The sequence below is a fragment of the Nesoenas mayeri genome, assembly GCF_963082525.1.
Source record: "Nesoenas mayeri genome assembly, chromosome: 22".
Taxonomy (NCBI): domain Eukaryota; kingdom Metazoa; phylum Chordata; class Aves; order Columbiformes; family Columbidae; genus Nesoenas; species Nesoenas mayeri.
In genome coordinates this window covers 2,875,172-2,900,064 of record NC_137572.1, presented here as the reverse complement: position 1 = coordinate 2,900,064, position 24,893 = coordinate 2,875,172, and the positions used below count along the sequence as shown (strand labels likewise).

The 24,893-nt window shown below is 44.8% G+C and overlaps 2 protein-coding genes across 2 annotated transcripts; one reads left to right on the top strand and one right to left on the bottom strand.

Annotated features, from left to right (window-relative positions):
• Positions 1 to 1,410: 1,410 nt before the first annotated feature.
• Positions 1,411 to 2,993, top strand: BSX (brain specific homeobox; the record flags this gene model as incomplete). The annotated part of the gene is made up of 3 exons (XM_080358014.1): positions 1,411 to 1,675; positions 2,381 to 2,577; positions 2,754 to 2,993. 3 exons carry the CDS (start codon positions 1,411 to 1,413, stop codon positions 2,991 to 2,993), a joined length of 702 nt encoding a protein of 233 aa, XP_080214140.1.
• Positions 2,994 to 7,979: 4,986 nt separating this feature from the next.
• Positions 7,980 to 23,948, bottom strand: JHY (junctional cadherin complex regulator; the record flags this gene model as incomplete). Its single annotated transcript, XM_080357985.1, has 9 exons — positions 7,980 to 8,183; positions 9,544 to 9,669; positions 9,782 to 9,862; positions 12,047 to 12,308; positions 13,092 to 13,744; positions 15,799 to 15,909; positions 20,242 to 20,749; positions 22,758 to 23,055; positions 23,927 to 23,948. 9 exons carry the CDS (start codon positions 23,946 to 23,948, stop codon positions 7,980 to 7,982), a joined length of 2,265 nt encoding a protein of 754 aa, XP_080214111.1.
• Positions 23,949 to 24,893: the final 945 nt, after the last annotated feature.

Here is a 24,893-nt window from a genome sequence, read left to right as displayed (position 1 = left end):
AAGGAGACACATATTTATTTTAAAAGCTATTTTAAAGGCATTATAACTAGTCGGGGGGGCTGCCCGTGCCCTCGCCCACGCATGATCGTGCCCGGTGACGAATAGACGGGACCGCTGGAAAACTCGTCCGCGCCGAGTTCCAGATTCATTAAAAGCGGACGATTGCCATTTCTATTCTTTCAGAGGCTTTTCCTCGTCTATTTACCATTTACCAGCTCATCCATATGGAAGACATGGCTTATACTTCCCTGAGAACTGTACTTTTAGGACTAATTGATTCTGGTAATTAATTTGTTCTACCTGCTGGATCAGATGGAAATGCTGTCCGTGTGCCCAAGGATTAGCACTTGCCTTTCTAACATCTTTCTTAATTATCTAATAGCATGGGTTGTGCGAATTCTGGCTCTATTAGAACACTTTTACTATTAACGGTAGTGATTGGAATTGTGATGACAACTCGATTTCAACAAATTAGAGCTTAAAATCAGGAGATGAAGAAGAAGTGCCTTCTTTTAATTTCCCTGAGTTTAACATCAATAATTAGAGCAATTTTCTGAGATGCGAACCGAAATTATCTCGGCTCTGATGTAGTATATCACCCTCATTTTAGCAAATTGACTCCGGGGAAATGAATGTTACAGATTAGGGGAAGAAAAAAAAGAAAGACAAACAGAGGAAAGACCAAATAAAAAAAGAGAGAGAGAAGCGTTAGCACAACACTGAGCGGGGAATGGATGGGAACAAAACCCCAACGGGGCGATAACCTGAGTGCAAAGACACAAGTTGGGAGCGGAGCGTGGGACAGGTCGGGAAAGCGCCACTAGTTGTTCTTCCTTTTTTAAGAAAATAAAGGGAAAAACCCTCATGTTTGGGAAAACGCCCCAACCCCAGCGTTGGGACCGGGGCTGAGGCGACCGCGCTGCCCGGGGCGGTGCGTCCGCGCTGCGCGTTGCGCGGGGGCGGCTGCGCGGCACTGGATCCCCCAGCGCCCCTCCGCAGCCTCTCCGCGCCCCCTCCGCACCGCGGCGGTGGTTTGGGGGGCCCGGCGGGCCCGTCCCCCCGCCCGCACGATCGCTATTGGCTCGCTGGAGAACCCCCTTCCCACCGCGCCTCAAAGGCGCGCATCTCCCCGCGCAGCTCAAGCCCACCCGCCTCGCATCCCCCTCGGCTCCTTCAGTTTATTTCTTGCCTGGGGGGAAATGTTTGTTTAATTATTGTTGTTATTTCTTTTTGCTCCGGAGTTTGTTTGTTTGGTTTGTTTTAATTGTTATATATTAATTTATTATCATCATTATTTTTATTTATTATCTTCGGCCCCGGGAGGTGCAGCCGGCCACCCTCTCTCCTCCATCAGCCAGCGCTCAGCCCGGCTCGCTGCTTTCCCCGCTGCCCGAGGTGGGGACAACCGAAATGAACCTCAACTTCACCTCGCCTGTGCACCCCGTCTCCGCACCCAGGCCCACCTCCTTCTTCATCGAGGATATTCTGCTGCACAAGCCCAAACCCTTGCGGGAGGTGCCCCCCGAGCACTTTCCGGGCTCCTTGGCCTCCCGCGTCCCCCTCTTGGACTATGGGTACCCCCTGATGCCAACCCCGACCCTTCTGGCGCCCCACCCGCACCCCGCGCTGCACAAGCCGGAGCATCACCACCATCCCTACTTCCTCACCACCTCGGGTAAGTGCAGCCCTTCGCAGGAGGAACCTGCGGACTTTGTGGCCAGGTGACACCGAGGTGGGGACTCGGGTGGGGACAAGAGTCCGCAGCCGCGGACGGGACAAGCAGAGGTGAAAGACAAGCCCTTTTGGGGCAGCGGGGCACCTTTCCACATCTTCCATCGAAATGGGGGCTGCATCCCTCGCCAGCCGCTCCCGGAGCTCCCTACACCGCGGGGCTTCGTTCTCGGGAACAGGAGCCCCCCGTGCTGCAGCTTGTCGTTCACTCGATTGCATTTCGAGGGTTTCCCTCTCTTTGCCTTTATTTTATTATTTTTATTATTATTGGCTTTGGACTGATAACATTCCTTGTCCCTTTGCATTGTCCTGTCTTTTTCCGCGTCCTTTTCGTTGTGGTTTAATTGTCAGGAGGGTGAAAGTTTTCCTGCCGGCCTCAGCGGCGGTGAAAAAACTGCGGGCACTGCCCGGGCTGCCTTTGCCTTGCTGGGGCGGGTTCAGCTTTGCAAACCCCTGTGTTTCTAGAACAGCAAAACACCACCACCACCCCCCCCCCCCCCGAAAACCCAAGTCAATTAGACTACCTCAAAAACGAAATAAACGAAAAAAATAATAATAAAAACAAAAGAGGCGGAGGGACAGCCCACCCGGGGGCTGCAGAGGGCAGGAGCCCACGGGCAGCCCGAGTCTCTGCCGTGTGTCCCTCCAGGAGTGCCGGTGCCAGCCCTGTTCCAGCACCACGCTCACGCCGAGCTGCCCGGGAAGCATTGTCGCCGCCGCAAAGCCCGCACCGTTTTCTCCGACTCGCAGCTCTCCGGCCTGGAGAAGAGGTTTGAGATCCAGCGCTACCTCTCCACGCCCGAACGGGTGGAGCTGGCCACGGCCCTCAGCCTCTCCGAGACACAGGTACCGGGACGCCGGGGACCGGGACCGGCCCGCCTGGAAGCGGGGCTGGCAGCCGTCCCCTCCCCTTGTCCCACGCAGCATCCCCACCTTCGCTTTTTATTATTATTATTATTATTATTATTATTATTATTATTATTATTATTATTATTATTATTTTCCTTCCCTGCTGTCCCCAGGTGAAAACCTGGTTCCAGAACCGGCGGATGAAGCACAAAAAGCAGCTGCGGAAAACCCAGGACGACCCCAAGCACCCGGGCGGCGAGGAGAGCCGGGAGCAGAGCTCCCCCGAGCCCGAACTGCCCGAGGCGGCCGGTACCGAGCCCCGCAAGGGCCCCCCCGGCCCCTTCCTGCTCCAGGAGCCCGAGGACGAGGTGGACATCCTGGAGGAGGGGGATCTCTGCCCCCACCGCCTCTAGAAGCACCGGGGCCCGGCCCCGGCTCGCCTGCCCCTCCGGGGCGGTTTTGCCCCGGCCCCGCAAGTCGCCCTTACACCCCAGCCTTGCGTAATGCCGGAGCCCAAAGGGAAGGGGGGCACGGTTTTGGAAGGAGGTGTTGATGTGGGGAGAGCCCCCTCCCCGGCGGCCGGGCCCAGGGCGAAGGAAGCGACAGTATTTCCCCCCCCGGCATCACCCCAAGCCTGAGCTTTGCTTGCAAATCTGATGGGGGAGAGCAAAACAAGGCGCGTTTCCTTTAAGTTTCCCCTTCCCTTCGAAATACCGGACTTTTCTCACTGCCCCGAACTTTCCTCGATTTTACAATAAACGTTTGCGGGTGCCAGCGTGTTGTGGTCACTGAGAGCGGCAGGCAGGGCACGTCGAGCCCGGTAAACTCGCTGTTAAACTCGCTGTTTCCCTCCGTAGTGCGGTAGGTCGGGTTTAATCCCGGGCTGAGCTTCCAGGACGCGCATAAACTAAAAGAAAAAATAAATCAATGTAGAAACGCCCTCCAAAGAAACAGATAAGAGCAAAAGTACCCTTTATTTAATTCCGTTATGGTGAAGGGAAGGGGGAGCAGCACGAACAATTCGATCCTGCTGGGAGCAAAGGCAACCCCAGCTAGCAAAGAGATTTTCTACAGCTTGGAGAAGCACCTGCGTGGGCAGCGTGATTCCTTCGCGGCTTCCAGGTGTGAATCACCTTCCGGATGCTTTTCTTTTCAAAGAACCCCAGAGCTGGCTCCGCGTTTGGTTCCCGTTCCCCTCCGCATCTGAGCTTCGTATCGCAGCCAGACGAGCCGTCACCGGCCGTGCTCGCTTTGCCTTTATCTTCCTGCCGGCGAAATGGTTTTAATTTCCAGGTAAATTGAGATTTTTTAAATGTATTTATGTTTTTGTGTTTGCAAACGCACTGGGAGCGCGGCAGAGGCTCCATGTGTCCAGGGGAGGGCTGAGCTTTCCTCGATACAAACCTGGAGGAGACTGTGCTTGTTCCCATGTTGTCTGTGCAGCCCCCGCTGCCCCAGCATCCCGCTGGCATGTCGGCGTTTCGTTAGGTTATTTACTTTATTTCCTCTTTAATTGTCTTTTTCAACAGAAAGTTAATTTGTTTATCCGGTGTCGTTAGCACTTTGAGTGCGGTTTGGATGATGGGACATGTGATTTTGCAAGGGAAAATGTGTCCCCTGGTTAATATGTAAAATACAGATGATTGAAATGTGTCTTCGCTTCCTTTTTGTGAATTTCTCTTGGTGCTTTTTACACGTGAAATAATAAAGATCGCATGTCGGAGAGGGGGAAAACACCCAACCATCTGTCCACAAAATGTCTTTTACGCTGTGTTTATAAATACTTCCAGGACAATAATTTTCATCAATAAATCGTGCTGCAATGCCCCTCGCCTCCCCAAAGATTGTAATCCAGGAGGTAAACCCAAGTGGTGGTCTCCTAAAGCCTCGCTGGTCATTTCTCGTTGCCATGTCACTGGCTGGAAATGCTTCTCCAGCCCTGTGACTCTTCCCTGCTCTCAACACCCACCCAGCTGCGGGCAGGAGCTGATGGAAACTGTCTTGGAAACCTTGCAGTTTGATGCTGAAACAGAAGAAAAATCCCTTTAGTTTAATAAGAGAGTATATTAATATCAACTATAAAGGTGTAATAATTTTTAAAAATTGCACCTGAATGAAAAGGGATATTAAAAATCTTGTTTCTTTACATTAATGAGTGATACATTTTACTTGTGCAAAGTGTTGTATGCTCTCTCTTATTACTGAAGACAAAGGTGTGTGAAAATACTTCAGGCTGGGAAGAACACAAAGAGGCAGGAGAAAGTAAAAGCAGAAGATTAAGATGTACAAGCGACAAAAGTTTTTGGGCACACACATGCAAAAGCAACTTTTTCCTCCTCTGTGCAAGAAAACGGTGGTGTCAGCCCTCCCAATACAGATGGAAGGGTGCAATGGGGTGCTGCGTGACCAAGTCACCACTGCACCGAACACCCCAAAAGTTGGTGCTTGTCTCTGTTGCAGTGGCAGGGCCTGGGGCATTCGCACACCCGTGGGCTGGGGTTATTGATGGTCTGATGGTGGTTCTGGAGGAGGGAAGGATCCTGGGGTGCAGGTGCAGGCTCTGCAGTGCAGCATCTTTGCTGCGCCACAACCCAGACAGCGCTGCAGATGATGGGAAGTGTGGTGGGGGCAGCTCAAACCCACAGGTATCCTCTCTCAGGACACGCCAGGTCCTTGAGGACGGGGCAGAATATGAACCAAATAACACTCGAGTCTCTGCTGCCCTTCCCCTGCCACTACAGGAACTGTATTCTTCATGAAGTATTTATGCCAATCAATAAAATAAACCCCACAAACACTCACCTATCTCCACCTCTCTGCTGTGCTAGGCACCTTGGCTAACATTTAAAATGGCAATCACGTTTAAAACCAAAGGCACTGCTCGTTAGCAGCCTCAGTACCAACACTGCAGGGCTGTGCACCCAGGCTTGGCTAACAGGAGGAGGCTTTGGGAACGGGCTGAATCCCCCAGAAAATTTGGGGCAAAACCGTCTGAGATTGAGACAGAGGAAGGAAATAGTCACTGCCTGAGACATCCCCTCCTTCACCAGCCAGCTCCTTCCCGGCTGGATGCTTCTTTAGCTTCTGCTCTATCCAGGTTTTAGGCTCGGTATCATCCCTGTTTGAAGCGGGCTGCTTTAACTCCCCCTTGCCAGCTGTCACCAGCGGAGATTCACCACCTTTACCTGTCACCTTTGTGCACCCAGAGCTCGCTCTCACTCCACGGAGGCGTCCAGCAGCGCTGGTCCTTTCTTCACGTGCCTCCTTATTCTGCAGAGAATTTACTGTAGGATGGTAATGACTGAATGCTCGGCTTGTCAGCTGTTTGTACACTGTAGTTTGTGACTGCAGGAGTCAGACATAATCTCGTCTGGTTTACAATCCTCATCTCCGACAGTTTGTCTTTAGAGATGTACTGATGGAACACAGCTTTTAAGCTTTGCCTTATTTCTTGTTTAGAAGGGATAAACCAGTGTGGTTTTGTCAGCCAGCAGTCCGTACCTTTTGCGAGACGGTGTGGAGCTGATTTCAGTTATCTTTGAGAGAAATGTGACCGGGATGTTATTGCAGCAACATCGCTCTTGAGTAGAACTGACCGCTGGTCTTTGACCACTGAAGGTGATCTTGGGTTCTACATCTCCCGAATCTAAAACATTAAGAACTGGTGGCACTAGGAGGGGCCTGTTGTGTAAATGTGGAGGAGTTCTGCTGGGCGGTGTGCGCATTTCTGTCCCCAAAGGCAGCCTGTGCTCTGGGATAGCCGTGCTGGAGCCCTGCGACTGCGGCAGGCGGGTCCTACTCCAGCTCCAGCTCCCCCTGAATACTTAATGCAAAATTCAAGGCTTCCTTATTTAAATTCCTTGCCTTCCTAATTTGAAATACATTAAGTTTTGGCCTTTGCTTTTAAGCAGATGGATGCTCATCATTTAGTTGTATGGTCCCTTTTTGTGCCACCATATCTGTTAGGTACAGGAAAAATTTGCATTAGTATTGAGGTAGATCAAAAGATTTTCTTTCCACATATGCTGCGAAAAATGTCTTTTTTTTTCTGTGAGAAACGGTCCATTCCAAATGGTTTGTGAGATGATCATGATCAGTGTTAAAAACAAATCCACCCCCCCTATCAGACGCAGCATCATGGCTTTTCATTTAGCATGGGTTCAGTATTTAAATGTTTCCTAAAAGTTCATTGTTTTATTAAGAAAAGCCCAAATGCAACACACCACCCACCCAAAAAGCTCACCTTAATTTATGGGAGCTCTAAAAGGCAGTAGGATGGCAGATAGGGAGGAAGGTGATCAATTAAGACATTAAGCATTTTGCACCACATGGACGCATCTGCATGTCAGCCAAATAATAAGGCCATCAGCTCATTTTCAGGGGGCTGCTGCCTACTTCAACTCAATCCTCAGATCAAAGAGAAAATGTCTGCTTGCATTTTCTAATCAGAAAAGGGATGCTAATTTAGGTTCCTTAATGTGTGGTGGTAAGAGACTTCTTCAATTAACTGAATTCTATAGCTCAAAATATAAAAAAAAAGAGGGATACAAAGGGAGTCAGACTGGAAAGGCAGAAGTTCTCATTAAATCAAAGGTCCAATATTCATTACCTCCAGCATCTGGGGCTAAACACTAAACATGGAGATCATCAAAGGGGGTTTAATGGGTTAAATTGAGAATATAATCTAATTAAAATATTAGATACGAGTAAATAGCTCTTTGATATTCATCTGAAGGTTTCATTAAAATAGGTACTTGAGGTTTGTATTAAGGGGGGATTATCACTTTTCAGCAGAAACAACAAGTTGAGGTTCCCTAATCAGAGATGCTTCAAAGTGTTACCATTCCGGTTAGAAATAAAAGTAGAAAAGCAGCGAGTGGCAGAGCATGGAAACATTTACCCAGCCAGCTGGATCATAGCGTGGGCATCAACGTCCTGCAGCGGGGCCAAGGGCAGCTCCCAAAGGTGAGGAGAAAAGAATGAGGCAGAGGACGGTCCCGTTCTAGAAGCTGCGGTGGACACTGATGCGCAAAACACTCCTGACCCACGTTCCCCATGCTGGAAGACACTTTTCTCACCAAGTTTCCCCCAAAGATTATGTTATGTTCGTCACAAACTCCCTCCTGGGATGTCCAATAGTCCAATTAATCCTTTCTCCATGAGGGAGGGATACAGTATGGCGGTCAGTTTTTCTTGTATGAGGTTTGGAGTCTGCAGGGTGTATTTCAGCAACTGACCTGTTTTCGGGACAATGAGGCATCCTGTGGGCTGTAGGATCTAGGACAAACTCGCCCAGGATTCTGTAAAATGAAAGGTATAGGACTTTTCCAGCAATATATGTCATACCTTCTATGACATATATTTTTGCCTTGAAGATATACCTAATAATTTCAAAATACTTATAAGATATGGAGGGTTCTGAAAGCAGCTACAACTTGCTTCTCCTGCTCGTGTCTATTATGCAAAGTTTCCAAGGATGCAATTTGAGGTAAACTGCGTCCATTTAAAGTCTGTGGCAGAACTCTTTCCTCTTTCACCTCTTCACCTGATTGTCTTGCCATGAAAGTCTTTGGTCTAGGAATCTTCTTGGCATATTCCAGTGCCTAAAAACATGAAAATTGGGGGAGCTGATTAAGAGAAAGCTGATTAAATTTCAAAGAAATGTAAGTGTTTCTATGTTGAGTCAAATTAATAGTTCTCCTAGGTCCTGATCTTGTTTCTGGCAGTGTTCAGTACTAGATGCTTCAATGGCGACTGTGAGAAACCTCCGCAGTGGGCTACATAACCCATCACAAGTTGATGTGCTTTCTGGCACTTACCACTGGAGGCCATGTTAGATAATGAAGCAGCGTTTTTTCTTTAAAAAAGAAAAGGTAACATCACAGAATGACAGAATCACAGAATGTCAGGGATTGGAAGGGACCTTGGAAGCTCATCCTGTCCAATCCCCCTGCCGGAGCAGGTGTGGTCTCCCCAGGGCAGAGCAGAGGGGCAGGAGAACCTCTCTGACCTACTGACCACCCCCTTCTAACCCACCCCAGGTCCCATTGGCTTCCTGGCCACAAGGGCCCAGTGCTGGCTCATGGTCACCCTGCCGTCCCCAGGACCCCCAGGTCCCTTTCCCCTACGCTGCTCTCTAATAGGTCATTCCCCAACTTACACTGAACCTGGGGTTGTTCCTGCCCAGATTCAAGACTCCACACTTGCCCTTGTTATATTGCATTAAATGTTTCCCTGCCCAACTCTCAGCCTGTCCAGGTCTCTGATGGCAGCACAGCTTCCAGTGTCACCACTCCTCTCAGCTCAGTGTCACCAGCAAACTTGCTGACAGTCACTCTGTTCCCTCGTCCAAATCACTGATGAATATATTGAATAACAGCGGCCGCAGCACTGCCCCTGAGGCACTGCACTGGATACAGGCCTCACCTGACTCTGCCCATTGACCACGACTCTCTGGCTTCTTCCCTTCAGCCAGTTCGCAGTCACCTCACTCCCCGCTCATCCAGCCGCACTCCCTCAGTTCAGCTGTGAGGATGCTGTGGGGACTGTGTCAATGCCTCACTCAAGTCAAGGGAGATCACGTCCATCTGCCCCTTAACTTTCACCCATAGACTCTCAACTCGCTCCTCATCCATGCCTGGACAATACTCAATACATTGTAGTTGTGCTCTCACATAAAGAGCAACTCCACCACCATGCCTATTGACCCCAACATGCGCCTATTAAGTTTATAAGCATTTTTTCCCCCCAGTCTCATTAAGCTCTTGTCCTCAGTCATAGCTTGTAGCAGGGAGTTTTGCAGGTTAATATTACAAGGATGTAAACTGCAGTCAATTATTAAAAGGAAGATCAAAATGGAAAAACTATTTTAACCTGCTGTGAGTTAAATTTACGCTTTTCCTTTTCTTTGTACAAGGTCCAGAATCTCTCTGTGCATGCATTGTAAAAGGACTCTGTTCTTACCTTCTGTCTTGACACTGAAGATATGACCTGGGGTTTTGTAGGTAAACTGTGAACTGAAGCAATGCTTTTCTTATTGTGTTCCTTAATTTGCTTTGCATATTCCTTTTGTTGCCTTAACTTCTCTTTCTGACAAGAGGAAAAGAGGGTATGGTTAAAGAGATGTCTCAGTGGATCCACCTGTTCTGCCTAAGTTCACTTTGCATAATTGACAAATAGATCAATAAAAGAGACGGCTTACTTTCTCTTTGATTGCTTCATAGTCAGGTCCAAGGCCTCCAAGCTTCACATTTAGATTTATGTAGGTTTTTGAGCTACGTGGCTGAAAAACAAACAGCAGTGATATATCTTCCTTTGTATGATTGCACAGAGAGCCTAACTAAAGCAAGTCTGGTAGCGGACAACCAAGATAAGAGCAGGATCCAACTTGCAGTCTCAGTCTTAGCTCCGGCACGTCTCATTTTGAGGATGGTGACCAAAAAAATTGAGTTAATTGCGCAAGTCAAATTGCACCGTATTTCCTTTGAATCTAAGCAGGTAATTGCCAATCATCCAAATCACAAAGCAATACTTTCTCAGTCAAAAACGATCTTTTGTGAGCTTTATTTTTAAACAGCTTAAAGTGACCTATTTGACTGTTATGACTCCAAAGAAACTGGTAAAGAGAAGCGGATAAAAGTACCTGATTTTAGTGGTAAAAACACAAGGCAATATTATTAGTAATAGTAACCTTTCTTTGTTCTCAAAATAGCAATGGAAAATTGTTCATAGCCACTTGAAGAATACATGCAGAGGCTTTGCAAGTGCATAGGGAAGACAGAAGATGAGAGATGGGTGATGCCATTTCAATACTTCATGACATTACTACAAAGACCCCAGTGCTTCCAGAATATTCTTCATCTCTTTCAAGAATATTAGATTAATTTTTACAAATGGCCTATTTTTTAAATACTTGTCAGTGGAAACTCGTTATGATCAGCTCTATATTACTTTCAATCACAGAGTAATGCAGAAACACCAAGACAGTTCTATATGCAAATAAAACCTACATTTCTGCAAAGGACGTATTCAAGTTGAACTGAACTGCAAAAAACCTAGTTTGATACACTGAATTTTCCATCTGATGTTTCTTTGTGTCAGTTATTCCTTTCTTTTGTGAAATATTTACACTTTTAATTTAAGGTACTCTGAAGAGTTAATAATTTAGCTGTCTACAACAGAATTAGTTGTATACTGCATTTGTTTATTAGGAAAAGCTGGGTTTTGCTGTGAGATATAAACAGTCTGATTCTCTGTGGCATTCCTCACGTGAAGTGTGAGAAAGCTACTGAAAATACAGCATAGAAACAGCAGTTTGAACTCGGGGGAACAGAAAGGGAAGGAAATCTGCCCTTCAGTTACTATCATAATCCAGCTAATTCTTCTTAGAGGCATTCAAGCAGCAACACACAAACTGCCTCCTAGATGAAACACATCAGTAATTATTCCAGCTTAGTTTGTCTGCCCTGAGACTCAGAGCTAACTTCTTAAACATTTAATTTGTCATGGACACACGGGGATATCTCTGTGCTGTTCCACCGCATCTGTGTTAACTGGTTACAATACGAAACTGCACACACAGAAAAGACAAAAAGAACCAAGTTTTAATTAGCACCAAAATGGGATCATCAGGAGACTTGTAATAATGTTTATGCCGTTAGCTTTACAAATCCTCTAAGTTTGTTGTTGTTCAGTTTGATTCCCTTGGAAACCAAGAGATTTGAGTTGGATAGCAAATGAGCATGACCAGGATAATGGTTTGCTCAGATCTGAGGCCTGGCTGCCTGCTGCTTTCTACAAATAGCTTTATTCTAAATCATTTTATCACTGGATAACTTAGAGGACAAACACTGCGCTGTGTGTTCTTAGAGCTAATCAAGACTGGAAGTGACACAGGTGGTGGTGAACCGCCTTGCTCTTTAGACTAAAATGATTTTAGTGTCCATTTCTACTTTTGTGCCTTGGTTTTCAATACCCTGGGCAAGTCGGTGTGTATCAGTGTGCTCTCTGGAACAATGAAATATTCCTCAGGCTGAGGGAGCTGGGGCTCTTTAGCTTGGAGAAGAGGAGACTGAGGGGGGATTCATTCCTGGGGATCAAGATGGAAAGGGGCAGTGTCAGGAGGATGGAGCCAGGCTCTGCTGGTGACAACCAGGGACAGGACAAGGGGCAATGGGTGCAAACGGGAACACAGGAGGTTCCAGTGAAAGAGGAGAAGCAACTTGTTGGGGTGAGGGTGGCAGAGCCTGGCCCAGGCTGCCCAGGGGGGTTGTGGAGCCTCCTTCTGTGCAGACATTCCAACCCGCCTGGACACCTTCCTGTGTAACCTCATCTGGGTGTTCCTGCTCCATGGGGGGACTGCACTGGATGAGCTTTCCAGGGCCCTTCCAATCCCTTACATTCTGGGATTGTGTGATTCTGGGGAAATAGAAGCATAAAAACATGCAATGCACATCTCTTTGCTTACCTTCTTGCTGACTTTAGGCTGGTTTTGCTTTTCCATTTGCATGATGTATCCTTCTGAGTTGCTTTGGCTTATTTCCACTTGATTTCCTCCACCGCTTTCTGGATCTACCTCTACACCACTTTCTACGTGTGGGATTACAGGTGGAAGCCGGCTGAACAAGTGTCTGGCAGCTAGATGAGTTTCTGTCCAACGAGTGATTTCGTGGTGATGTCGCTCCATCGGTTGTGTGAACGGGGAGGTTGCACCGGGGGCTGTTGGTGAACTGTGAACAGAAGATTGAGAAAGCCTCAAAAAAGAAAGAGGGGGTAAAAAATATCACATATGTACAGCAGATAGCTCAACAAGCAATTTGTATGTGGCATGGTCCCTGCTCACAGAATATACCGGGAACATGAAGATGGAAAGATGTGTGTGACTTTGCTTGCACCCAAGTGTGTGGAAACGGTTTAAATTAAATGGAAAAAGTTATATATGTGGAAACGTTTGGCCTGATTCAAAGCTAGCTTAAGATAACAAAAGCTGCCTGTAGATGGTTTTGGATCAGGCTTGCTGAGTCCTAGAAGAATTAATTGTCTATGTGAAATAAACCCCTTCATTTTTACTAAGGTGAGATCCTACATAACTAAGGATCTTCCTGCCTTTGCTCTGTGTAGCGAGCCAGGATTGGCACTGGAATGACTCTGGATGCTCACCCTGCAAAGCGGGTTTTGATAGAACTCTATGCAGCTCGCAGTATATTTAGTTTATGTACAGTGCTCTTTGCCATCTGTTATTTAAACTTCACCTTTTAGCTTTTTGGAAGAAAACCTCCAGTTGTGGAAAATTCTATGTGCAGGAGAGCCTGGAGTTCAGAACCGCCGGTCTCCAATACCATATTTAAAAATCAACGGTTCTGACGAATCTTAAGTTAGTAGTAATCTCTAGTGGCAGGTTGGTAGCAAAATATTTTTATACTTTGGACTTTAAAACATTTTCTTGTCTTTTTCTATTTTTTTCTGGGCATCATGGTGTTATGATAATACTGTTTCAACACTCCTATCCTTACCATAAACTACCGATAGCATCGTTTTGATGACTTTTATCCGCATAAACTTGTCTTTCATGGTCCTGAAGTGGTACTTGATTCTTCACCAATTCTTGAAAATAGCCATTAAAAGTAGATGAGATATTCCTCTGATTTCGATCTTCTTGACCATTGGTACTGTCCTCTCTCGCAAAAATGTGCATAGGGGAAGGGCTGTATACGTGTCGCTGGTCATGTGGAAGTCCATTTGGAGAATCATGCCGATATTTCTTGTTCTCCTTGCTGGTATATGCTGGATATATAACTTCTACTGGGTTAAATGTATGCAAAGTTGGATGAAAAGGATGGGTAGTTGTGGTGAAATCCTGATTAACAAGATGTCTTGAATTTGGGAAATGATTTAAGCGAGTATCTAAATGTGCTGCTGTATTAGTGTCAGGGCAAACAGAAGGACTCGTGCACAGGCATCTCCACCGGGCGCTGCTGTTGTCTTGCTCCTCTCCCTGCACGGGACCAGGCTGAAATCCTGAGGTTTGGTGGCGACTGTGGTGCCAAGGCTTTGGTTCTGCTGCTCTTGCTGGCGGTTTTTGGCTCTCGTTCCTTGGGAAAGCTCTCCCTGCCACACTCTGCTTGGATTTGAGTTTATTTCTCTGGGACGACTTCTTTTGCTGATCCTAAAACAAGTTATCAAAAGTGAGGTGAATTTCAGTAGTTGCTATTTTGTATGTGCATTAAGATCAACAATATATAGGCGTATGGGTAAGTTTGCCTGTCACAATGTTTTTCATGTAGCTATTTCTTAGAATTCTACAAATTAACTGATTAGCTGATGTTTTAACTAGATTAAGTTCTATGATTCTAATTCAGGACAACATTCTTATTTTAGACAGCCCTTAAATAGCTGTGCAGGTGACAATGAAGTCGACTTCTGAGCAGTGTTGAACCAGTGTTGATGTGGTGCCTTCAACAAGCCTGAACAGGTTGGAGTGCATAGTCATCTGTCTCTTTAAAAATCAGGGGTGTATGGAGCCAGCCACCCCTGTTTAATGTACACTCGCACCTAGAAAAGGTTTATAGCAATGAGTATTGTGATGGGAATTAGTTTTAAAAGTGAGCTTTTAGCAGAGAGCGAAGTATAAAAGGGAAAGCACCTGTGTCCTAAAGTCTAAGAAATGACCCCGTGGTAAACATGGAATGAGGTGCAAAAATATGTGCCCTTAAATACACAGGACTACTTGTTTCTAATCCTGCAGACAAGTGGTAGCTCACTGTCAACCATCTGGGGAAAATGTTTCAACAACCAAATAGGTTCTTGGTTTCTATCTTCTCATGGGAGTAAACTGTACTAAATTTCAGGAAAAGATGGCTGTGTACACTCAGATTGGTCCACAGCAGAAACAGTCTTATGTCAATGATTTAAATGATTTCATTTCTAAACCAAGCACTCCTCTCTGTCCTATGTCCTACAAAATATTATCCAAATCATAAGAAACAATTTGAGAATTTAAGCACACCAGGACTACTGTCTTGAGCTAAATGACCTACTCTAGAGCTGGAGTTTATCTAAGATTCATTACTTTCCAATTACAGCATCAGGTGCTGCCTGTTTTGAGGAAGGACATGGCTTTCCTTCTAGGGAATATACAAATCCATTCTCAGTCCATTTAATCTTTGTCAGCACTCAAATCCTCCATTTCATCCTCCTGTCTCTCTAGGGTTCTTTTGTTAGCAACACTTGCAATCACTACATAGCATATGCACTCAGAATAAATACTTAATGGTAGGTATTAAATCCACATATAGAGCAGAATGTTTTGGCGAAAGCTTTAGCATTGGGGAACCCTGACTCCTGGTGCCAAGATGATGATTTGTTAGCTCGACCTCTGCTGTAGCGATTAATGTTCTGGCACACGGTGCCACTGGTGGAAAGCACAAACTGCTGCCAAACTGGGCCCAGGCCAATGTTTTCCCATTTAAATGGAATGAGCAGCCCTGTAAAGTACCTCCTTCATTGTGAAATTCCGTATATAAAGCACGTCTCTCATAATGAACGGCAGCATAAAATCTTCTTTGTGCTTTACACAAGTGTAGCTTCTAGTCTTAAGTGAACAGCGGAGAATTTAAACAGTGTTCCTGAATTACTTCAAATACTTGTACTACAAAGGCAGTAACTAGGTTTGCCAACAATAAATCCAGCTGGCTTGAAGTTCTGGTTCCCAAGTTCTTGGGTTTGCACCAATGATGATAACCTGGTCTCTTTTATTGCTGCAAAGACTATCCCAGTTTTGTCAGGCAGCATTAAAGAGATCTATAGTTTTATGTATACATTTTATGTGTGACCTTTTCTACTTGTAACTTGTTCTAGTTTATGGTAACCCCTTGATGTTCATGGGGATTTTAGGGGACAAGTAATGCAGCAGTAGTTACATTCTAGCTCAGAATCCTCACGAACCATCAAACACGACCATGTACTAGTTTGTGCTTTTACATCAACCAACCCTCTTCCAAACAGATAAGATTCTTTGAGCTCAGACTTTCTTGAGGTTTGGGATCTATTTTGACTTAAAATCAGCATATGCATTAAATTTTGGAGATTATCTACTGATATATATCTAAGGATTTATTGTCAGTAATTGATACTTTAAAAGTAAGGAGATTACAGCTTCAAATATTCTAACTTCAGTGCTTTTACATATATTTCAATTATCATGTTATATTGAAAAAGAACCTCGAGCTGCTGTGATTTCAGGTACCATTTGTCTTCAGGCTCCATTTTCCTAGTCTGGAATGGCAGGACACACTGAACTGGTTCCTTATCAACAGTCTTAGGATCTGCAACCTAAAACCCAAGAATATTTACGGCCACAGCCCAAACGGATGAAAGGATTTAAAAGTCTTGCGGAAAGACTGAGAAATAATTTGCCTCCTATTAAAGCTAAAACACTAAAGTTAGGCATTGTATAATAGATAATAAGACAATGAATGGCTAAAAGAGAAAATGAAAAAGGAAGCAAAAATGCAGTTAAGAGTGGTATGGTAGTAGCGAGTATTCCTTCTACTTTTAAGAAGAAGAGAGGACAAGAAAATTGCAGGAAGTATGCAGCACAGAAATGTACTTGTAACTCTTCAATGTCTGGCTTTCTCCATTTATACGAGAGCCAGTGGATGCACCTAATGACAGAAAAGCAACTAGAGAATCATAATTGTCCAAGCAATCAGCCAGTGTACCATGATATTGATAGATGACATATACCATAGCAAGGTTTCGAACAACAGAGTCATATGGAAAAAGATGGCAAAACGCAGTAATGTTGGTAGAAAAGTACAAGGAGTAGTTGCAGAAATAAAACAGCTAATACACACAGCCTGGGAACAATATCGAACAGCTTGTGCAAAATAGCAAGCCTGCAAACAAGAGGAACGTCCTCCCATGGCCACAGTTATAGTAGCTTGATGGCTGGAAATCAAATTTGAGCAATTTTTTTGAGAGTGGCTGCTGGCACTACAGATTTCAAAGCCAAGACATACCCTTGTAAATATGGCAATAATGAAAATCTTCCTTGAAAGCGTATATTTCCTTCCCAAGCTATAAAACTTCACAAAAAACACACAGAATCCCAGAATGTGAGGGGTTGAAGGGCCCTGGAAAGCTCATCCAGTGCAATCCCCCATGGAGCAGGAACACCCAGATGAGGTTACACAGGAAGGTGTCCAGGCGGGTTGGAATGTCTGCACAGAAGGAGACTCCACAACCCCCTGGGCAGCCTGGGCCAGGCTCTGCCACCCTCACCCCAACAAGTTGCTTCTCCTCTTTCACTGGAACCTCCTGTGTTCCAGTTTGCACCCACTGCCCCTTGTCCTGTCCCTGGTTGTCACCAGCAGAGCCTGGCTCCATCCTCCTGACACTGCCCCTTTCCATCTTGATCTCCAGGAATGAGTCCCCCCTCAGTGTCCTCTTGTCCAGCTCCAGAGCCCCAGCTCCCTCAGCCTTTCCTCACACGGGAGATGCTCCACTCCCTGCAGCATCTTGGTGGCTGCGCTGGACTCTCTCCAGCAGTTCCCTGTTTGGAAAAAGCTCTTCCTGTTGTCCTTGACCCCTCTCACCAGGTTTCATTCTAAGGAGGCCTTAGCTTTCCTAGTTGCCTCCCTACACCCTCTGACAACAGCCTGATATTCTCCCAGAGTGGTCAGCTCCTCCTGCCATGATCTATAAACTCTCCTCTTCCACTTGACCATACCCAGCAGCTCCCTATTTAACCACGTAGATCTCCTGGCTCCTTCCTTGACTCCCTATGTGTCGGGATGCTCTGATCTTGTGCCCGGTAGAAACAGTCCCTGAACACCAACCAACTCTCTTAGGCCCCTTTACCTTCAAGCCGCCTTGAACAATGCTGCTTTATTCATAGTAGTGTTGTCCCAAATTATCCTGCTAAGTACGATAGCAAGTGTGAAACTGGCTAACACAGGAGAACTTGCTCTGAGAAGATATTTGTGACCAAGAATATTATTAACTGAAAACAGTGAAATCAGCATGAAGGAAGCGTTAAATCATCTTTGGGGGTGAGAGATTAGGATGACTAGGGAAAGGTAGGCTTTCTGGTGATCTCATTGCTCCAAATGGCCATGCAGATGCTACTAGTTGTGAGTAGAAGTGTTCCCAAATGAAAAGTTAGCACACAGGTTTCCTGAACTGTGAATCGATACAGCTTTGCAGTCAGTAAGACGTTTTTGGTGGAACCAACTGACTCACTGTATTGATAGTTTACTGGGCAGGTAAAGCATACTTCTACATTATCTCTTTGAAAGAGGAACAGGACACAACCTCTGCCAGCATTTTTTGTGAACTCTTCTATTAATACCAATCAAATTGAGAAAATGATCAAATGAAATTGCATTTTGAGAATCATAAGCTGTGTAATGCCTATTCTGTTAAATTGAGGCCCATAATTGCTTCTCTACTGAAAAGATACAACAAAGACAGCAATCATGGCATGTCATTATCCCAGACTAGAAAACCGGCCTTTGCAGTGAGGACTTCAAAGGCTTGTGGTTCTCGAATTGCATTTGGCTGCTATTGTTGAAGCGCAGGCAATCTTGATTAGGTGTTTACACTGAGGTAAGGCGCAGTGCACAGAGAGTCTGAGTGCCTTGGTCTAGAGCCATTAAAAAATTGTACATTATGTTCCTTGCTTTGAAGTAAGGGGCTTGTAGGTAGGAAAGCAACTCATATTGAGTACAGCTGAGCTAGATTGGGCCACTACTCCTCTCTCTTCCTCTCTGTCTGTCTCTCTCTCTCTCAAAGAAACTCATCATCAGGTTCTTAAAGAATCAGGCAACACTGCAAAGAACTTGATGCTTTATGAAATGCTATATAAATTAGTAAATGCACAGATCAACACGTATTTGTGGTATGTTGTGGTACATACAGTGCAGCTGTAAATCTTGCAAGAATGCGGCTACAAATATTCTACCTAATGTTATGTCAGTTGAAAACAAGCTGTACGCAAAGTGCTTCAATGTAAACACTAGTTCATTACCACAGTACCTGTCAGCCAACAGCGAGCACACTAATAAAACCAACTTCAACACCCTGCAAAGCTCAAAATAATCGAGTTTAGGAAGAACCAGTGTTCGGAACGTGTTTGAGCACTCCAGTAGAAGACATGTGGCTTGTTGCTTCCTCTCATACTTGGTGTTTTTGCACTTTTGATACAGTTTTCCAGGTGAGGTGACAGGCTCTGACCATCAAGACGTTTCCATCGGGTCATCTTTCACCCCCGTCCAATGAGATGGAGCAATGGATGTCTCAGTTAAGAATAAGAGAGGTAAGTACTTCTTCCTACGCTTATTTGCAGAAAATACAAAGGTAGCTGACAGTGATGCTGCTATAGGTGAATCAACTTGTTGAGGAAAGAAACACACCTTTCTACATGCATGCTGCCTGGCTCCTGCTATCCCACAGCCCTGCTCTCCCCATGGCAATGTAATCTTAGTCCTGATTTTAACATCTTTTGTTTATTATATATCTTTGAAAAGTGTCTACACAATGAAGTCCTGATCCCTGGCTCCAATACTTATGTATGACACATTTTCAGAATTCCCCAAATAGTAAACATAATCATATCAACACAGCTTTCATTAGCAGCAATCTACACTCATTATTTTTACCATCAACCGAATTATAACTGAAAAAAAATAAGTGCTCTTAATAGCTCTGCTAGAAAAAAGCTTGTCCACCGCCACACTCATTGTAATGTAGTCAGCAGATGCCCTCTAGTGTTGTGTCAACTGTTCATTAGCCTTGGAAAATGTGTCACTTGACGCAGAAAGTCTCTGTAGTTTTGCAAGTTAAGAATTTTCTATGCTACAACTCATGGAATGATTCAATGACTCCCACCTTCCCATTATGCATAATAAGTAGCAAGTAAAAGCAACAAACTCATGTATAATCGTTCATTAGGAACTGTAATTACATTTCCACTTAATCCTTAATACAAGTTGGCTGACATTTTGCAGTCAATCACAAGAAAGCTGGGCCCTTCAAATCCAAGTACTCCCCATGACTTCTACCTGCTGAATGATTTCAAACAAATGTTGGGGCTGGCTGTGAAAGCAAGAAGGGGAAAGGCTGTCTGACCACCCAAATAACACATATTTCTTGGATACGCCTACATGTGTGGCCCTAAATGATAGTGATAAGAAAGAGTGTGCATGGCCCTTGCAAGCAGTGTGACCACAATGTGTTTTCTGGTTCTTAATCAAACCTACACGCACTTTTTTGTTATGACCAATGCGGGTGGAAAAACACGAATACAGCTTTTAAGGCCAAACGGTGGCATCAAGGTTTCCTACTACAGTTAAAAAACTGTGAGTGTTCTGCTATTAGAAGCAATTTGCATTTGCTGCATTGAACAAAACTTGGGATATGGTATTAGCAGAGATAATCATTACCGAATTAATGTTGGCCATCACCGGGGTTGTGAGTAACTGAGGACTTGTCAGTTATTCCATAAAGTGTGAACAAGATTCTCTGGAAATCATAAGTTACCAGTTGTGTGATAGATTGTGAATCTACTCACCTCCTCTGCAAACATGACCACGCAGCTATTCAATTTTAACACTAGACAGTACTCAGTTTATACCAATTAGGAAACACATAAAAATTACCTACCTGCTCTTGAAGAGCTACTTCTTGCTTTTTAGCGTGTAATTGAAGATAGGAATTTGTCTTCCCTGAACGTAATCCTAAAGTCTGTTTATTTCTTTCCACAAAGTCTTTTTTTTGTCTTCGAGGTGGATCTTCTCGAATCTGAAGAGAAAACGCACTGCTGTATGTAATGGGACTATGTTTGAAATGACGGTCGGCTGCAGATTCCTTCCCTTTGGTACATAGCCTAAGAGGTTCACTGCTGATCACAGCATCTGGTTCATGAAGGCTTCGTAATTCTGTACCTGTACCAAAATCGGAGCAGGAACCTTGTGACGTTGCCTCCTGTTGATACATTTCTGCTGGGGAGCTATTGGAATGGAGGTAAAATGAATCCTGTGAGAGGTCCACACTGCTTCCTCCAGCAACTTGATGGGATTTTTCTGCCTCTGAAAATTCCGCTGCCTCTTTTGTGTTCTTCCAGTTAGGATTGTAGCTCAGGCTGAGATATTTGTCCACAGACTGTTGTTTCCTATTTAAGAAACACAAAACTATTTATGTAAAAAATCTGTGTGCAATTTGAGCCAACAAAAGTCCTGCAAATATGGTTAGCTGAATTATTTCAGTGCATAAACTGTGGCAATTTATGGGACTGGGATCAGGACAGTTTTATCAAATGTTTTTTAGCAGAAAATTTAGGCAGGACCTCCTCCTCATTTTTAAATTTCATTACCTCCAACAGGAGGAAAACCAACTGCAGGAAGGGGCCAAATACATACAAATTGGCTTCCAGGAGATGTGTGGGTAGTTGAAGGAGTAAGAACAGCAGGAGGAAAAGCTTTTGACACTGTTTTTTCTGCACTGGACTTGCAGTATGGTTCTGGTTTCTTGGGCACCGACAAATGGTCAAGCCTTTCTATATCTACATCTATAGGCACTGAAAGCTGGTTGACTCTTCAGCCCCTATTAGAAACGTACTGATCTGCTGGATTCTCCAAACTGTGGCATAGTTCATTGTGTTAACATTTCCATAAATCATGTACTCTTCCTTTCTAAATTAGTTAGGTGCCTATGCCTATATTTTAAGTGGCTCCTAATAAGAAAATAATGTGTTTCTCTGGCAATGCTTTTCATTTCAGGTAAGCATTGGTGCCAGGGTATTCTGTATACTAGAGATCAGATGATTTACACTGGTGAAAACATAATTATTCCTAGTTGCCATACACCACAGGTAAACAGAAATAGGTGACCATATTTTGAAGTGAGTACAGAAATATGTGATATAATTGCAATGATTGAAACGACGGAGTATAATGCTAAAGAGTTCTATTGTGCGGAAATGTGTGCACAGCAGCCCCATTGTATTATGCAGGCCAGGTCACCGCACAGGAACAAAATGAGTGTGAAGAGCCCCTTCACCTCTAATCATCTGCAGATAAAAAGTGCACCTTTTATTCCTCCCCCCGACTTGATATAAAGGTTAGATGGACTCTGTACTCATCAACAAAAGTGTTGCACGCAGACAACAGATGCAGCGTTTCCTCTTCAAATTCCGAGGTTAGTAATGGATGTAGAGAGGGGGTTTCATATGTATATGCTGTGATATTTGCTCTCGTTAATGGACTGTGTTTGAGTACTTACTAGGCTAAGTTCAAACAAAATAAAATCAAATTTCCATTTAATGAAGAGCCTCACATTCAGCACAGTATTCAGTCAAAAAAATTACTAAAAATTAGAGCATGTTTCTAGTACAATTAACATCATTTGCACTCACAATAAAATATTCAATAACTGGCCATTTTGCCTGTTGAGGAGGTGAATAAAAGCATGCTATTAATCATTTAGCCTTCATTTGTTTGCCATTTTATTTTAAGTAGACAATTAAATTGAAACTGCACATTATTATTACTTCAGGTTTAATTTAATCCCTTTAAACTTGAGAATTATTCCCAATTTATACAGTGTTAAACCTTTTACGCATATGACAGCAAATTAGATTTTGTTTTAGGTACCGAGTTAACACTTTCTAAAGAATGTTTAAAGGTGACAGTAACCCTGGAAATTTTAATTTTAGTTTTATACAGCTATAAGGGCAAAACTGCATTTATTCCACCCACCAATTTTTGCCTCTAAAGAAGTGGCCTTGTTTGTTCAGCACAGGGCTTTCTGTTAGGAACGAAAAGAGGATGTGTTGGCACTGGTTCTGCTTTTCTTTCTGGTCCTTTCTCACAGCCCAGCTCCAGAAACCCTCTGGTCCATGATCTCAGGGCTGCTGCACCACCCCAAGCTCTGACGGTTCCATCTCACCCTGCTACACTGGTGTTTCAGCCGAGAAAACAGTTGCGGCCGTGTTGGAGAAATGGGTGTAATGAGTGTGGCTAAGATGAAACAGCACATCTTTGTGTGTAACTAAGTCCGTAGGTGCTCTTAATAGCACTTTGGCAATACAAGCTGGTCTTGAATATGTCATATATATGCTGAGGAGCATAAAGTTTAGTGTCAGAACTATTCTACTCATCTACTAAAATCCTATGCCTTACCTTCCGCTGCCAGCATTCTTTTGTGATTCATTTGTATATTGACTTGCATCACACTCAGCTCCTTCTTGTTGTTTTGAACTCTCTTCCTCCAAGCTGTCTTCTTCTAAGCTGTCGTTCTCCAGCTCGTCAGAACACAGTCCTATCAGCTCTTTGTTTTCGCGAATGCGCCGCCGGAGTTGTATCTGATACTCTCTCTCCTGAACAAGGCTTTCGAAATCAGAGTCTTGGGAGTCCCGCAGGCTGGAGGCGAAGCTCCCTTCCCTTACAGACGACCTTTCCCAATTCGCAGGGTGAAAATCTGGTGGTGTGAATATGTGCTGGGGAAAACCTTTTTCACTTATGTTGCAAGTGTGTGGAGAAGAAACTGAAATATACTTTGTATCTGAAGAATTAACTCCGTGTTTTGCACCGATTATATTCACCAGCCCTGTATTTGGAAAACGTGAGAGTAAAAATAAAAAGGTTGTTCACTCTGTGATAATGATTATATTTGTTAAAAGCTGGAATAGTGGAGAGTATCATTGGCTTAGGCTTGGAATTTGATCTTTTCTATTAAAACTGTTATTTATTCTCATCAGTTATGATGATTTTCCTTTAAGTAGTTAATATCAAGGTCCCGATGCATCAAATACATGACTTATTACTATGAAGAGTATCTAGTACTAGTATCTAGTACTCTCTAACTAAAATTTGAGTGGTAACAAAGCTAATAATACATAAACAGCTTATGAAAAAGAAAATTAAGCTAAGACAAAGCAACAAAACTTTATCTGTTAACTTCTGAGGACTCAGAGAAATCTTATATGTTCTTTTCGTTCAACTTTATACTATCTTGACATTTAAGCTATCAGCAAGAAAGTGTGTGGCAGAAGACAGTGAAATGAACTGGAATGCTTAAATTAGAGAGTTTCTTTTCATTTGATTGCATTTAAATGTTCAAAAGTCATTTGCACCACCGGGTACTTCCAAGAGGAATTGTCTGGAAGGCCAGAGGCAGCAGAAATGCACATTACTCAGTTGCATCCCAACCCAGCCCTTTAAAGCTACTTGGTTTCTCTTCAGCACATGGGCAACTGTTGAGATACGGAAATGCAAAATATAACTTCTAATTTTTCAGGGTTGCCACTGCTTGTCACACGCGAGTTTACTCCCGGGGAGGCCTCTGTCACCTGGGCGGCTGCCGGTGTCCATCGCTCCGGTCACAGCACCGTGGTCCGTGGCCTGGGAGCCCCTCAACCCGCCTGAGAGAAGCCTTGATCCCAAATCCCCTCGCCCCTAAATCCCCTCGTCCTGTCCCCTCGTCCCCAAATCCCCTCGTCCTGTCCCCTCACTGATCCCAGTTCTGCCCCAAGGCCTCGTTCCCGGCCCCCGTTGCCATGGCTACAGCGGCGGACGCCGCGCCGCACCTACCAAGGGTGAGGGGGGCGGGGGGAGCGCGTTCCCCCCCGGCCCGCGGGGCGCATGGTAGCGCCCAGGCTGGGCGGAGCCACTTTCCACCTGGAAATGGAATTATTTACAGGAGGCGCTTCACGGGCGTTTGTTTAATTCGGTATTCAGAACCAGTTTTGAGCGTTTTTCTTATTTCTGGTGAGAAATAAAATAAATACAGCTTTCTATTGTATATTTCCTTTATTTTAGGAATTCTGTTTTATCTTCCTGCGGCAGCAAAGGTTCCTGGTGATAGCATCGTGGGGCTCTGCAGACGTAATGCCTTGGTGACCCTCCTAGCGAGCAGGTGACTCTGTCCCTGTATTTGGGGAGTCCCGTGGGTGACACGGCCCTTCCTCTTCATCCTTGCCAGCCCCTTGCCTCAGTGCCCCCCCTGGAAGCTCATGCGAGGTGGGAGACTGTGCAATTATAGCACCCAAATGTTTTGCTTTCAGAGCCCCTTGCACGCTGGTGCTGATGCAGACAGCGATATTATTGTGCGGGTGAGAAGCTCAGGCTGAAGCCCCGGCAACAGCGACAACCTTTGTTTTTAACACCTTGGACATCAAGGTGTTTTCCTGCTTTGTTAAATCTGCTCAGTGTGAGATAACACCAGCCCCAGCTGCTCTGCAGCCCCCAGGGCTTCCTGCTCAGTCCCACCCTGTATTACAGAGGAGGTGGCTGAAGCATCACACAAATATCTCCATG